Consider the following 14,751-nt stretch of genomic DNA (forward strand, 5'->3'; position numbering starts at 1 on the left):
TGTTTAACTGTTCCCTAAACTTGTCCTTCTCCACCAAGGTAAATCTTTTTTGTTTCAGTCTTTCCAACGGGTAGCAGCAACCTGTGGTTCCTGAAGGCTGACCTTATCATTAGAGACTAAAGGGGAGAAGACACTGTTTACTGCATTCTATTTTTTGTTTCCAGTTTCCCTGCAGCATGCAGCCTAGAGGCCCCACCTTTCCGACAGTCATCATCTTCCTGCTGATGAAGGAAGAACAAGAAGGGCATCTGCAAGTCACTCACCAGGTTAAACCCCAGGTAGGCTGCGACTTTGTCAGCTAAACCCATCTCTCTCTACTCTTCTACAGCCACCTGTTGCTGCTTTGACCTTTTGTATGTTCCCCTTTTTACACTTGAGCTTTGTCAGGGACTCCTTGCTAATTCATAGAATCATAGAATGGTTTGGGTTGGAAGCGACCTTAAAGATCATGTAGTTCTAACCCTCCTGTCATGGGCAGGGAACCTTGCAGTCAATCAGGTTACTCAGAACCCCATCCAGCCTGATCTTGAACACTTCCAGGGATGGGGAGTCCGCGACCTCTCCAAGGCCTTAATATCCTTGTAGTAAAGATTTTCTTCCCAATACCTAATCTAAACCTACCCTCCTTCAGATTAAGGTCATTCTGCCTTGTCCTATCACTACATACCCTTGTGAAAAGTTCCTCTATAACCTTCTTGCAGGCTCCCTTTAGATACTGGAAGGCTGCTAGAAGGTCTCCTCGGAGCCTTCTTTTCTTCAGGCTGAACAGTCTCAACTCTCTCAGCCCATCTTCATAGATGTATTCCAGCCCTGTGATTAACTTAGTGGCCCTCCTCTGGACTTGCTCCAACAGGTCCATGTCTTTCTTATGCTGGGGGCCCCAGAGCTGGATGCAGTACTCCAGGTAGGGTCTCACAAGAGCAGAGAAGATGGGCAGAACCACCTCCCTTGACCTGCTGTCATGCCTCTTCTGATGCAGTCTAGGACGCAGTTGGCCTTCAGGGCTCCAAATGCACATTGTCGAATCCTGTTGAGCTTCTTGTCCACCTTCTCCACCCAACCTGTATCTGTGCCTGAGATTGCCCTGACCCAGGTGCAGGACCTTGCACTTGGCCTTGTTGAACTTCATGAGGTTCATACAGGCCCACCTCTAAAGACTGTCAAGGTGCCTCTGGATGACATCTCTTCCGTCCAGCATGTTAACTGTCACACAGCTTGGCATTGTCAGCAAACTTGCAGAGGGGTTACTCAATCCCACTGTCCAAACCACCGACAAAGATGCTAAATAAGTCGGTTCCCATACTGACCCCTGAGGAACGCCACTTGTCACTGCTTTCCACTGAGCCGTTGACTGCAACTCTTGGAATGCAACCATTCAGCTATTTTTTTATCCACTCTGTGGTCCATCCATCAAATCCATATGTCTAGAGACAAGTATATTGTGTGGAACAGTGACAAATGCCTTGCTTCATCCAGTCCTTCTGCCACCTGGGCTTGATTTCTTGCTCATTGTGATGGACCAATCTTGAGCTGGAAGCCAAGGCCATTAAACAGGTTAATCTTGGTTGGTTGGTCTCATTGGTTAATGAGATACCACTCCTTGCTGCAGATTTTCTCTGTGACACTAGCCAGATTATTCCCAGAGAAGTGACATCCGTATATGCTTCATTTTGTGCGTGCTTAACTTGAAATAGTTTTATTACACTCACTGACATTCCCAGCACCTGCCTCCAGTAGCCAGTGAAAGCTGAGTTTTCTGTCTATTCTATGGACTATGAGGAATCTTGTGCCAGCCTGCATCCCAATTTTCATCTGTGAAAGGGATACTAATGTATCCTTCTCTCCCAAGGCTTTTCACTAATGTTTTGTCAACCAGTCAGCGATTACATTGCTGACAACAGGCCTAAGCAGTCTTCAGGCTGGAGCTTATAAAGTACCAATGGATATAGCATAAATCAATCACCATTAAGTTTTAACATGATAACAATAATCTGTGTTTATACAGCTGCTTGTTAAATATACACTGTTCATTCTGTACGAGAATGAGAAAAAGAAACTGAAACCCTGTATGTTATAATGCAATGGAATACATCAGAATGTATAGCATGTCAAGGATAATTAAGGCTGTACATGAAAACTTAATGCTTACTTCTAGCACGTTCTAGAAATGCCTGCAAACAGGTTAGGCAAAATCCAAGCCATTCTCCAGTCCACTGGCCCAGTGTATTGCCTCTTACCTATTACCTTCAAAATAGATTCCTGACACTACTTTGCAAGGTCATGTCTCCACACATGGAGAAAAGGCTCAGCAGAAACTTTTAATTTCATCCCATTCGCCATTCATAATTCACAGACTCTATTACGATACAGGAAATCCCCACTACTACATTGACCCACTGCAATTTCTCTGTTTCTTTCTTCACGTGCTGAAAGGCACACACATTTAAACATCAGTGTATTTCTCAAGGAGTCTCTTCAGAGGAAGGGCAGCCAGCCTGACAGACTGGCCCCCCTCAACAGGTGCCGACACAATACTCGTCAAGGAACCACACAGGCTTATTTGGCAGCCTAAGCCAGCAAAAAAAAAAAAAAAAAAAATCTTCAATAACAACAAATTGCAAATAAATAAGTAACCAATGAAATAAACAAACACAGCCCCCAAACCAATTAGAGCTTCTTTCAACAAGAGCACCCATTGAATACTGTATTTTGCTTCCAACAATAAATTTGGAAGAAGCAACTCTCTTCCAGCACACAGTATTTGCAGGGACTCTTCCTAAACCAATCTTGATTAAAAAGTTTCTGTGTTAGTAAGACAAGAACAGTAGATTCCATACCTCTAATTTTTTCTTTAGGTAGGGTAGTGCAAGGCTTTCAGCTTTCAATCCTTAAAACAGTCTTATTTTCATTACAAGAATGGGACAAAGTTACATACAGATATACTGTAATATGGAAATAAAGGGAAGAAAACAAACCCTCAACCAAATTGCCAAAAGGATTTTAATACACTTCTCTTAATCATTAAAAATTTCTTTTTTATTCTCTGAGTAGAGCTTTCAAAACCTTTGAAAGCTGATGCTGTAGCCAAGAACCTCTTATACAACTAAGTGCTGAGGTTTAACCTGGCAGGAAGCTAAGTCACTCACTCGCCTACCCCAGAGCCAGGGCAGAGAATCTGAAGAAAGTTAAAACTCATGGGCTGAGATAAAAGCAGTTTAATAGGACAGAAAAAGAAGGGAAAATAATGATAAAAGAAGATAGAAAACAAGTGATGCACAATTGCTCATCAACTGCTGACCAGTGTCCATCCAGTCTCTGGGCAGCAGGCTGCCAGCCCCCTGCCAACTCTCCCCCAGTTTAGTTGTTCATCATAATGCCAAAAGGTATGGGATATCCCTCTGGTCAGCTGGGAGTCAGCTGCCCTGCTGTGTCCCCTCCCTAATTTTTGGGAACTCCCAGCCTCCTCCCTGGCAGGGCAGTTTGAGATGGTGACAAGTCCTCGATTTAGTGTAAGTGCTGCTCAGCAACAACTAAAACATCTATGTGTTATCAACATTATTCTCATCCTAAATCCAAAACACAGCACTGTATCAGCTACTAGGAAGAAAACTAAGTCTATCCCAGCCAAAGCCAGAACAGTCTGTTTGCTAGCTCATATTCCTGAAGAATGTGGCAGAGTTCAAAAGTGGAATCATTAGAAAAAACAAGGTGGCTTCAGAATTATTTGTTGCAAAGCCATGACAGACCTTCAGTGACAGAACAGGCACTGGGAACCTGACCCATCAATCTGTCCTTCTGAGGAGCCAGAGCACAGAAGGGAATTTAAATGACCTGCGTGAACCTGGTGGTGCCCCTGAGATGGCCAAGCCTGTCTAGAATGAGACCAAGTCTTTTCCCTGTTGTGAAACACTGGGATCTAAACACACTTGGTAGAAAAAAACCCCAGACATAACTGACTAAATCACTAAATCTGGTAAAATGTTATATAGTCCTGAAGACCATAAGTAGAAATACCTAAGGATATATTAGGCACTACAAAAACAGATAGTCTGCTGAAGGCAATCTGATGACTACTACAGAACTTCAAAATACATTCCTTCTTTATGTGAAAGTCATCTCATCCTACCCAGTTCAGCTTCACCTAGATTTTGTACAGGTATTTACCTCCATCAACAAGAAGAACTAGTTATTACCTACTAGTTTTGGTAGGCGGCATCATGGCACCTCAACTCTCTACCCTTTCTCAATGACCTAATATAGTTCACTGAATTCCACCAACACAGAGAGGAAAAGGATTAGTGCTTAAATCTTCAAAGAACCCTAATAAGAACTGCCAAGAACAATTCCACTCTTCCAGAACATCTCAAAAGAAACAAAATTATTTTAATTATTCAATTTCATATTATTTAATAGATGCATATATTAACTGGAAAGCTATATATAGCTAAAATAACCACAGTTAGTTACTGTATTTAATAAAGCTTTATGTAGGCCACACTACTTAAAGATTCCCCATGTGTTCTGCAATCGCAGAATACATGACACCAATTTCCTAAATTTGTTTAAGAGGGCCAGATATTCTGTGCCTTGAGCAAGATTTTATTGATACACATACCACTTTAGAATGGTAAGCAGCATGTGTTCTTTGCAACAGGATAACAGACACAAGAATCTATTAAAACACGGTTATAAGCATGCCTGGTTATCCTTCATCAGCCATGAAGAACCTGCTGAGGTTTGGAAGAATGGCACAAAATCAGTAGTTCCTTTTTGTTCAAATTCTTTTCTCTATGCACATAACATGTTGGCTTACAGACCCTAAAACACCTACAATTTTTATTTTGCAATAATTTACAGACTGTAGTGTCAATTGTTCTGTGCAACTGTTGACCACTTCTTGGGAATGACATATGTGCACATCATTCTGACAGCTCAGATTCCGTTTGCTTCATCTGAGCACAACAGTCGTAATAACAGTATCACTATCTTGTTATTTGAGAGAGAGCTTAGTTCTTTCTGAGATGACGTCCAGACAGTCCAGCCTGATAAGGCAGCTCATGATCCATGGAAAAGGTCTCTGAAGCAGAAATTAGTTGCTGCAGTGACAAGAGAGAAAAATGACATTTTAGACCCAAAGATACAATACAAAAATTCTAGAATAAGGAAAGTAATACTAAGCTTGCCTCTCAGAGACCCACAAGTCTTAGGCTAAGGAATGGTCCACACCATGACAGAAGTCATGGAAGCTGTTGTTTGTGATTACAGTATTACTAATGTTCCAAGAACACAGAGGGACCCTGCCAGTAACAACTCTGCACTGGGGATAAGACTTTGGTGGAGTTCTCTGAAAGCAGCCTTATCATCACTTTGCATTGTGCTTATCTAAGAGACTTGGGTGATGGCCAGAACCAGGATTTTACAGTTTCTTTATGTCCCTGTCAAATACTGAGACCCACATGGCAGAATACTGGAGTTCTCTTTTTTAGAAAACAGTAGCATTTACTTACAAAGAGCTGTTTAGAAATGCCAACTACATAGTCTAAATGTGTGGACTAACTAGACTCGGAAGCACTCATCTCAAAAAGAAAAAAAAGGAAGAGACGCATTAATGTTGGTTTCATTGTGAATTATGTATACACAACCAGAACTAAATACAGAAAAAATTAATTAGTGTCACATTAATATAAGAAAAAGAAAACAGTACCAGATTTCTAATTTTTTTGAGTAGTACTATATATACAGTAAAGTACACTATGAGTCATATAGAATCAACTCCACTGGTATAATGAAAAAACTATCATGTCATTTTGTGAAAGTTAAGTTTCTTAAAAGATGTTTTATACCTATTGCCAGTCCTAAAAAAAGTGGTTTTGGCAAGCTTCTTAAACCCAGTATTTAACTGCTTCACAGTCATTCAACCTTGAAAAATAAACCAGACTCTTTTTTTTCCCCTCTTACTGCAACTGTGAATCTTGGATAGCCAGTTACCTTCAGGGAATATCACATTTATTCAGTTAATAACCATTAAGAGTTCTGTAACTAGATAATTTTAAAGAGAGCATCAACGTTCCCAATTTAAATATGCAATGCTCAGCTTGCAGTGAAAACCAATTGTCTGGAACAAGGGTAAGTGGAAAAGAACTGAAATTAAGCACTGAAAAATTGGACATTTAACTAGTCTCATTATATACGTCTACTAATCACTGTGAGTATACAGGACTGCTGCTCTGGTTGTGAACACATTTCAGAAGTGTTCCTGAAAGGATGCACTTTCTCCCTTTCTTCTTAGAAAGATGCATTCTTCTATTTCTTTGCCACTAACATTTCCTAGGCAGAAGCAGATCCAGACCTCCTACAAACCTACTTTTGGTGGAGGAAGGGATATAACATGGTAAAACTGGAAAAGAACATCAAGATATCAGCCCACTTCTAATCTATGTTTGTTTGCGCTTTTCCTTGCACAGAAATTAAATACGATATTGTTTGGAAGAAGGAAGAAACATACAGGGAAGAAGTTTCTGCCTCCCTATATCAAGCAAAGCAAAGCTAAAAATAAAATAAAATAAAATAAAATAAAGTAAAATAAAGTAAAATAAAAAAACCCTGATGTATGGTTTAAACGAGGAAACTTTCAGACAATGGGATAAACCCTGCATACCTGCCTCAATACCTCATGTGCCACTACCGGGACACTGTTATTGTTACCTGTAGCAACCAAAAATCACAGGTTGTCCCAACATACTGCTGCTTTGGGGTCCACGATTCCGAATTTTACTTTTGCATGCAATGAATGTTATAGCAAAGTAAATTCACTGCAGTGATTCTTTTCACAAGGCAGCTGCTGACACGATATCTGAAGGCTAAGCAAACCCACTTAGGCACGAGACATGAGCGCTGTCCGAAGCTCCCTGGCACATGCCCTGTATCAGAAACGCTTATTTCTGATGATCAGCGCACACGTACATGCTACACACAAAAGAGGGATTCCGGCTTATTCCTGGGGGCCGAGGACCCCAGGCCATGAGCCACCGCTGCCGCTTGGGGCCGGCGGGCCGAGCAGCCAGCCACCGCGGGGAAACGAAACCACCGCTCGCCCTGAAACCGCCGCTGCCATCGCTGAGAGGCAAAATGCCGCCCGGGGCTCACCGGACATCGACAAATACGAAGCCTCCCTGAGAAGACCGGCACCGCTGACGCCCCAAGCTGGGGTCGGCGCCGCCGTAGCCCCACCGGGGGCGCACAGCACGACCGGAGACCGCGGAGAGGAGCGCGGCGGCGGCGCGGCGCCGGCTCCCACCGCCCCCTCCCGGCCAAGCGGCGCAGACCCCGCCACGCCGGAACGCCGGCCGGGCTCCCCCGTCCCTCCGTGCCGGCGCGGAGAGGCGGGCGGCTCTTACCCTCTGCGCGGGAGCGGATCTCGGACACCGTTTTCTGCACCGCCGGCATCGCCGGGGCGGTGGCGCGGCCACCTCCCTCCAACGGCGCGCCCTGCACCTGCCGCGCGCCGGAGCGCGCCCTGCGCCGCTGCGAGGCCCGGGGCGAGGGCGGAGGGTCCCGACGGCGGCGGCGGCGGCGGCTCCTCCGGCAACCCGAGGCGGCGGCTCTCCCCGGCTGCGCCTTTCCCCGCTGGCGGCGCCGCTGCTCACTGACAGCCGCGGCGCCCGCGCTCCGCACTCGCCGGCCCCCTCCGGAACCTACCAACTCCGCCCCCCCCTCCCCGCCTCCTTGTCCCGAGGCGTCCCGCCGCCATCTCCCCGTCCCCCCGGGGTCAAGCTTGTCGGGTCACTGCGCCTAAGCGGGCACCGGCACTGCAGCGGCCTGTGTCCCGCCTCTGGAGCGAGCGAAGGGCTTCCGATGCGCCCCCCACCCCGTGACGCGGGGGGAATGGAACGCGCCGAGCCCTGGGCCGCTGCCCGGCACTGGGGGCGGGCGGGGGAAGCCCCGGGGAAGGTCGCCCGGTGCCTCCGGCAGCCGCGGCGGCCGGGACCCGGGGCCGGGAGTGGCGGGGGCTGGGCGGGGTGAGCGGGGCCCTGGCAAGCGTGTGCAGCCCGGCAGGGGCGGCAGGGGGCGGAGGGCAGCAGGCCCGGCGGGGAGCCGGCAGAGCTGCTCAGCCGCGATTATATACAGAGCGGACTCCTTCCCTCCCTCGGTGTCGTACGCTGCTGAGCGATGTGTAAATGGAGCGAGGGGCGCGGTGGGGGCCGGGAGGCGTTCATCCAGAGAGGGAATTTGAAATGGTGTTCCATAGCCCTCATCAGGCGAAGAGAGGGTTGGTGCCACGCTGTGTTTGACAGGCAGCCTTCAAACTCTCGCCTGGCTTGTATTTTTAATCTCTCCTCAGTCAGGATGCCGCAGTTTGACAGCCGTGAGTCAGTGTGAATCCAGGCGCTCCTCCTGTGGGCTGTTGGAAAGGAGGTCCCAGCCGCAGATGCGTCGGGCGGAAGCAGCAGCAGCAGCAGCAGCACTTCAAGGCTCTGAGCGTGACACTGGGGTGACTGCAACAGGCTGAGCAGTGCGGCTGCCGCATGTTGTCCCTATGTCTCGGTAAAAACAGGATGCAGAAGAAAATAGGAAAGATGATGGGGTTTGGAGCCAGGTCTACTTGACATAATTATTTCTTGTATCTGTTTCAGTCAGGCATAAAGTATACTAACTGCCTAGAGGATGATGGAAGTTTTGAAATGGAATAAAGCTACTATTATCCCATGAATCTTGAGAGGGTTTGAGGCTGACATGTCCTCTAAAGGCCACCATTGTGTCCTTCAGAAAGTACATAACACAGATTGCAGATGTAGGATTGCTGCTGTTTTTACTACAGGGCATACACACCCACTCTGAGAAAATAAGATATAGATATATATAGATATAGTCTTTCTTATTGTTTGATAAAATTTTATAAATTTAATCTCTGTAAATAGATCAAGTAAAACAAGTAGATGTTGTTGGTACTTAGGGATATGGTTTAGTGATGGACCTGGCAGTCTTATGTTAATGGTTGAACTCAATGATCTTAGAGGGTTTTTTCAGCATTAATGGTTTTATGATTTTATGAGACAGTGCTTCACTCATAGAGGAAAGTGAACCAAGAATTTGTTTTTCGTAGCTGCCGAGCTCAGATACCAAGGAAGAGGAATACTTTGCTTCAGAGAAGACTGCATTAGGAAATAAATAGCATGGATTTCTTTCAAGTCATAGGCCAGAAAACCTGCTCAAGACTGTCCTTCAAAAGAGAATGCTCTTCTGCATCATCCTATGCAGCAATCTGTGTGGGTTGTTTGTGTTTTTGTGGGTTTTGAGTTTTTTTGTTTTTTTTTTTTTTTTTTTTTAGAACCAGAAACAAGGATTGTAGAAAGATCTCTCTTCATGCATTTTTCTGGTAAAACAAAATGCATTGCTCATCCAGTTTTAAGAAATCCTTAGTGTGGGTTGGTCAGCTTTGGGCAGTCTTGGCTGGAGCAAATCACTTTCTGCAAGAAAGAGCTACTAGTTTTCTGTGAGAGTCCATTGAAGCCTGACTGAAGCAGTCATTTAGGAGACTCAACATATATAAACCTCCCAGCATAAATAGGGCCCTTTTGTAAAAGAGGATCTTTAGGGGGGCGGAAGTGGTGGTTTGCAATTTCTAGCAGCTACCCTATTGTTAAAAGGCTGCAACCAAACCGTGAAACTCACTATAAATCAGTATACATGCCAGTCAACATGCATTTTCCCCCAAATTACTGCAGCGCTGGTGGCAAATAGGATTGTCACTTAAATCCACATTTGGATGCTATTTTATAAGCATAAACTGGTTTTTTTGGCTGTAATATCCCTGGCAGGTGGTGCTTATTCCTGATACCTTTGGACAGCTTGAAGTATACCCTCTTTAGAACAGAAGATACTATAACAATGCTGCCAAGTGTTATTTAAAATTATGAATAGTTATTTTACAAATAAGGCCACTATCCACCTCACAAAACAGCACAGCAACAAAATTACTAGCTTTATTTTTGGTTTACTTTTGTGTACTCTGAGTTACTATGAAAGCTTAATCGTTTCGGTTTTTTTTTTTTTTTTTTTTTAAGAGAAAACCCTTTTTAAAGTTATAGCATGAGTTATATTTGAAAGAATCAGAAAGGTTTATTAAATCTTGCCATCAGTTAAGGAATTCTCCGGTTTTCCGGTTTTTATTCTACAAAGTCTCAATGGTAAGATAAACATGTTTAACCATTTAGTTACACAGCAGACAGTTAATCCAGATGTCATCCAAATGAATGAAACTCAGCCACTGTATTTCCTAAGAGTCTCCATCCACTTGCAACATTACTCCAGGAGAAGCATAGTAGCATCTATTTCTTCTGCCTTTCCCCCACAAGATCTGCCAGCAGAACCAACTGGCCCTTGTATTTATTTCTTTCCTTTGGAAGGCAACTGTATGAGCTCCATTCTTTCAGCTCTTCTATGTAAATGGAGCCTGTGTTACTCAAGAATTTTCCACCTCCACACACCACCCTTCTTTTTTTGATACAAACAGGTCAGAAAAGGCTTCTGCAGCTTTTAAAGTTGAGAGTATGCTTAGTTTATGCACTTGAGAATATGCTCTATATTTAAGGAATCCAATATTTAGTTTTGGATCATCGCTTGTTTGGAATGTACATGACAGGACTGCAAAACAGAAGCAAGCCAGTCTGCTTTCCAACACAGCTGTAAGTTAAACAATATGCCTATATTCTGCTTTAAAGATTAGATGACATTCTTAATTGAGTTTCCTCTTCAATGTTTATTTTGAAATATGTGGAAGCTCTGGTGGAACAGATAGAAATTTATTAGCATTAATTTATTAGCACACACTACCTTTTGGAACAAAAGATGACAGAATCCTAATTTTTTAAATATATGCAGAAAAATTGCATATTCATTGAGAAGAATAAGTTATTCCAGACATTTCAGAAAATGTCTTGCAATGACAGCTGAAATGTTGAGCTAATAAAAGAAAATTGTGAAAGGATACACGTTTATTCATATGTCAAAAATATCACCTCCACTACTCCATAGCCTGATGATTTGACTGAGCTATGATGATCCAGTCTTATCTCACCATTTCATCTCTAATGACCTTTGGGGATATAGAGTACTTAACCCAACTCAGATCTGTTCTTGCAAATGGTATAAACACTTATTTTATTAGAAAATACAGAAGTTTTCATTCTTTGTGGTATACTAACTATGCACTGTACTAGCCTACCAGAGTAAAAAATACTCTACACAAAATGACTGCATATAAAGCAGGATAAATGAGGTCTGTAGGCTTGAAGTTTTCACAAACTTGGTACGTATAAAATTTTAGTCTAGATTTTCCCAGTAATGCTGTTAATGCATAGGAAGTGGTGCAACTTCCCTTTGTGATATATTGACAGAAAACAAGTGGCCAGGTTTCATACAGTAGTGGAAGGGAAAATTATTAGTCTGACTTTTGTTTCTTTCCCAGAGCTTTGTGGAAAGGGTTTCTGATATATGTCTTTTTCTGCTTCATAGGATACTGCAGCAACTCGTGGCTGTGCAATTAATCTCAAATGCTCATAATTTTGAACCATTACTTTTGTAATTTAATACACAAGATACTCCCATAGCATGGGACGTGTCTAATGAAATTTTATAAATAGCTACATCTAAAATTCAAAAAGGTACAGGGAAGCAACCGTTTTAGCTCAGGTGAGTCTGTAATTTACTAGAAGACTATGTGTGGTATTGCTGAACACAACTAGTGCTGTGCTCAAAGGAGCAATAGCATATTTTTTCTTTCATTACATTCTTTGACCCTCTGAAAGGGTAATGCTTAGAGGCTTTGTGTAGTGATATTTAAATCCATTGTGCATATGTCTAAGCATAAGCTTCTGCTACCTGTTCTATAAGCAGATCAGATTAAGTGCTTTAAAATTCTTCCTGAAACCATTAAAATGGTAGTAGTTTATTTACAAAATTACATGTTACCTCGTTGTTATTTTCTAAACTTTGGAATTTCTCATGTTAGGTTTTTAATCTTCTCAGATAGATATATCTCCTAAGAAAGTTTTTTAAAAAATATTGACTTTGCTGATATTTCAAATACTTCTAGTGAAACTCCTTACAGTTACTTTGGTGGTTTAACAGAAAACAGCGTATCTTCTGCTTGCCCAAATGTTATTTCTGGGAAATTTTTATTATAGAATGTGCTTTTTCCATTCAAGCCAGTGTAAATTTACATTGAGCATATCCTTTATGATTATGAAATACAAAACTTCTCCTTCCCTGAAGCAAAACATGTTAATAAAAGACCCCTGAAGTGGATATTTAGACATACAGAAAATACCACAAAACACATGAAATAATTCAATCTCTTGGCTGCTTTGTAGAAACCTGTCAAGGCATTCCTGTTAGTTTCTCACTCAGCTGCTGTAGCAGTGCCTGAGTGCATAAACAAATCAGAGGAAAACAAAAAACCCCAAGACAAACAGAAAGAGAGCAGATCCAGAGTGTAACAAATAGACACTACATCTATATATCCTGTTCTTTGTAGTTCAAGCTCTACACCTGAGCCCAAAGATCCTTTACTCGAATTTTCTTTATACTCTTTTAGATTCACATTCAGGGCACTGAAGGGAAAAATACTTAAGGATTTGTAATTCCATAGCGTAAACCCAAACTCGTGGTTGGTTGCAGAACCGGTGGAAACCTGTGAGAACATGTTCTCTGGTGTGCATCCTGTAACACTGTGTGGCAGCATCAGTTGGCCCACATCAGACATGCAAGTTCCTGAAAAGTTATGATCTCACATGCTAAAAGGAAGTGTGCTAGTTGGAAGCAGCCAACCTACAGATGTCCACAATGGTGCAATACAGTTATGGTCAGTTCTTGGTCTGCTTTGTAGCTTGGCCTGGAAAAGACAGTACAGATACTATTAAATGTGCCATCAGGAACATTCCTTTTGGTCAGTAAAGCGAGTGTATCCGTACTTCTTTAAATCTACCTCATTATCCTTTTCTTTCATATCGTCTATTTTACATGTGGAGGGAAGTTACTCTTTATCTTTTCCCAAAATACGCTTTCCCATAACTCAATTTGCAAGAATGATGGACGGATATGGACAGAGAGGCTATGTAGGAAGAGATCTTTGGGGACCTCTGCTGTCTTCATTGTGCCGTATACTTCTTTAGAAGTTGTCACACATGACTTCCAAATTCTCAACTTTGGAAGCATTTATTTATCTTTTATTTATCTTTTGAACAGTTTCTTTTTGTTTTTTTTTTTTTTTTGGGGGGGGGCAAAGGCATCTACTGATAGGACAAGGGGAAATGGCCTTCATCTGGAGGGTAGGTTTAGATTAGGTATGAGGAAGAAATTCTTTGCTGTAAGGGTGGTAAGGCACTGTAATAAGTTGCCCAGGGAGGTTGTGGACTCCCCATCCCTGGAGGTGGTCAAGACCAGGCTGGATGAGGCTCTGAGCAATCTGGTTTAGTGGAAGGTTCCCTGCCCATGGCAGGGGGTTTGGAACTACAATATCCTTACAGTCCCTTGCTATTCTCTTTTGATATTAACATGAATAATGCCAGCCCTATTACAGTGAGGTCCTGGCTTCAGTAATAATGCTAAGAAGAGTGCTTAGCCTTTCAGAGGAGGTCACAGAATCGCAGAATCACAGGATAAGCTGAGTTGGAAGGGACCCACAAAGATCATTGACTCCAGTTCCTGGCCCTCCCTCCCCAAGAGTCACGCCATGTGCCTGAGAGCATTGTCCAAATGCTTCTTGAACTCTGTCAGGTGCTGTGACCACTTCTCTGGGAAACCTGTTCCAGTGCCCAACTGAGAAACCTTTTTCTAAAATCCAACCTAAATCTCCTCCAACACAACTCCAGGCCATTCCCTTGCGTCCTGTCATTGGGCACCACAGGGAAGAGATCAGTGTCTGCCTTTCCTCTTCCCTTCAAAAGGAAGTTGTAGACTGCAATGAGATCTCCCCTCAGTCTCCTCCAGGCTGAACAGAACAAGTGACTTCAGCTGCTCCTCATGTGGCTTTTGCTCAAGGCCCTTCACCATCTTTGTTGCCCTCCTTTGGATACTCTCTAATAGTTTAATATCTTTTTTATATTTAACACAGCTGCACACAGGACTTGAGGTGAGGCTGCCCCAGTGCAGAGCAGAGCGGGACAATCCCCTCCCTTGCCCGGCTGGCGATGCTGTGCCTGATGCCCCACAGAACATGGTTGGCCCTCCTGGCTGCCAGGGCACTGCTGACTCATGTTCAGCTTGTCATCGACCAGGAGGCCCAAGTCCCTTTCCATGGCACTGCTCTCCCAGTCTCTCGTTCCCCAGTCTGTCTGTACATCCAGGGCTGCCCCATTCCAGGTGCAGAGTCTGGCACTTTCCTTGTTGAACTTCATATGGCTGGTGATTGCCCAGTCACTACTTCAGAACTTCATATGGTGGGTGATTGCCCAATTTGTCAAGGTCTCTCTGCAGGTGTTCAAGACCTTACAAGACTGGGCTGAAATGATCATCATCTTGGGTTTCCATGGTCTTAAGTCATAAATATAGGTCCACAGTAGAGACAGTTTCTTACAGGACTGCCAGTACATATCTGCTGAACCTACAGGACCTTGTCATGCTGTAGCTGGTAAACTGGGTAAACAGGAAGCAGTCATACAAAAGCAGACAGTTAAAGGGGAACATGAAGGTCAAGGTCTGTGTGTAACTCTCTTGATAGTCATGAGTGTAAAAAATAAGAGGAAATTCATC

The 14,751-nt window shown here is 43.4% G+C and overlaps 1 protein-coding gene and 1 long non-coding RNA gene across 4 annotated transcripts in view; one reads left to right on the plus strand and one right to left on the minus strand.

Annotated features, from left to right (window-relative positions):
* Positions 1-7,634, minus strand: part of ATP8A1 (ATPase phospholipid transporting 8A1) — a 108,345-nt gene extending 100,711 nt beyond the window's left edge. For 2 of the 3 annotated variants that reach the window (XM_048303454.1, XM_048303453.1), the window contains exon 1: positions 7,398-7,634. In XM_048303454.1, coding sequence (XP_048159411.1) covers positions 7,398-7,446 — 49 coding nt within the window. In that variant the 5' untranslated portion in view covers positions 7,447-7,634. The remainder of the gene's footprint in view (positions 1-7,397) is intronic. The other variant, XM_048303452.1, reaches the window with a different exon arrangement.
* A 406-nt stretch (positions 7,635-8,040) lies between these two features.
* Positions 8,041-10,502, plus strand: LOC125325644. Its single transcript, XR_007203464.1, has 2 exons — positions 8,041-8,544; positions 9,104-10,502. It is a non-coding gene; the product is annotated as an uncharacterized LOC125325644 (long non-coding RNA).
* Positions 10,503-14,751: the final 4,249 nt, after the last annotated feature.

This window comes from Corvus hawaiiensis, chromosome 5, assembly GCF_020740725.1.
Source record: "Corvus hawaiiensis isolate bCorHaw1 chromosome 5, bCorHaw1.pri.cur, whole genome shotgun sequence".
In the NCBI taxonomy this organism is placed as follows: Eukaryota; Metazoa; Chordata; class Aves; order Passeriformes; family Corvidae; genus Corvus; species Corvus hawaiiensis.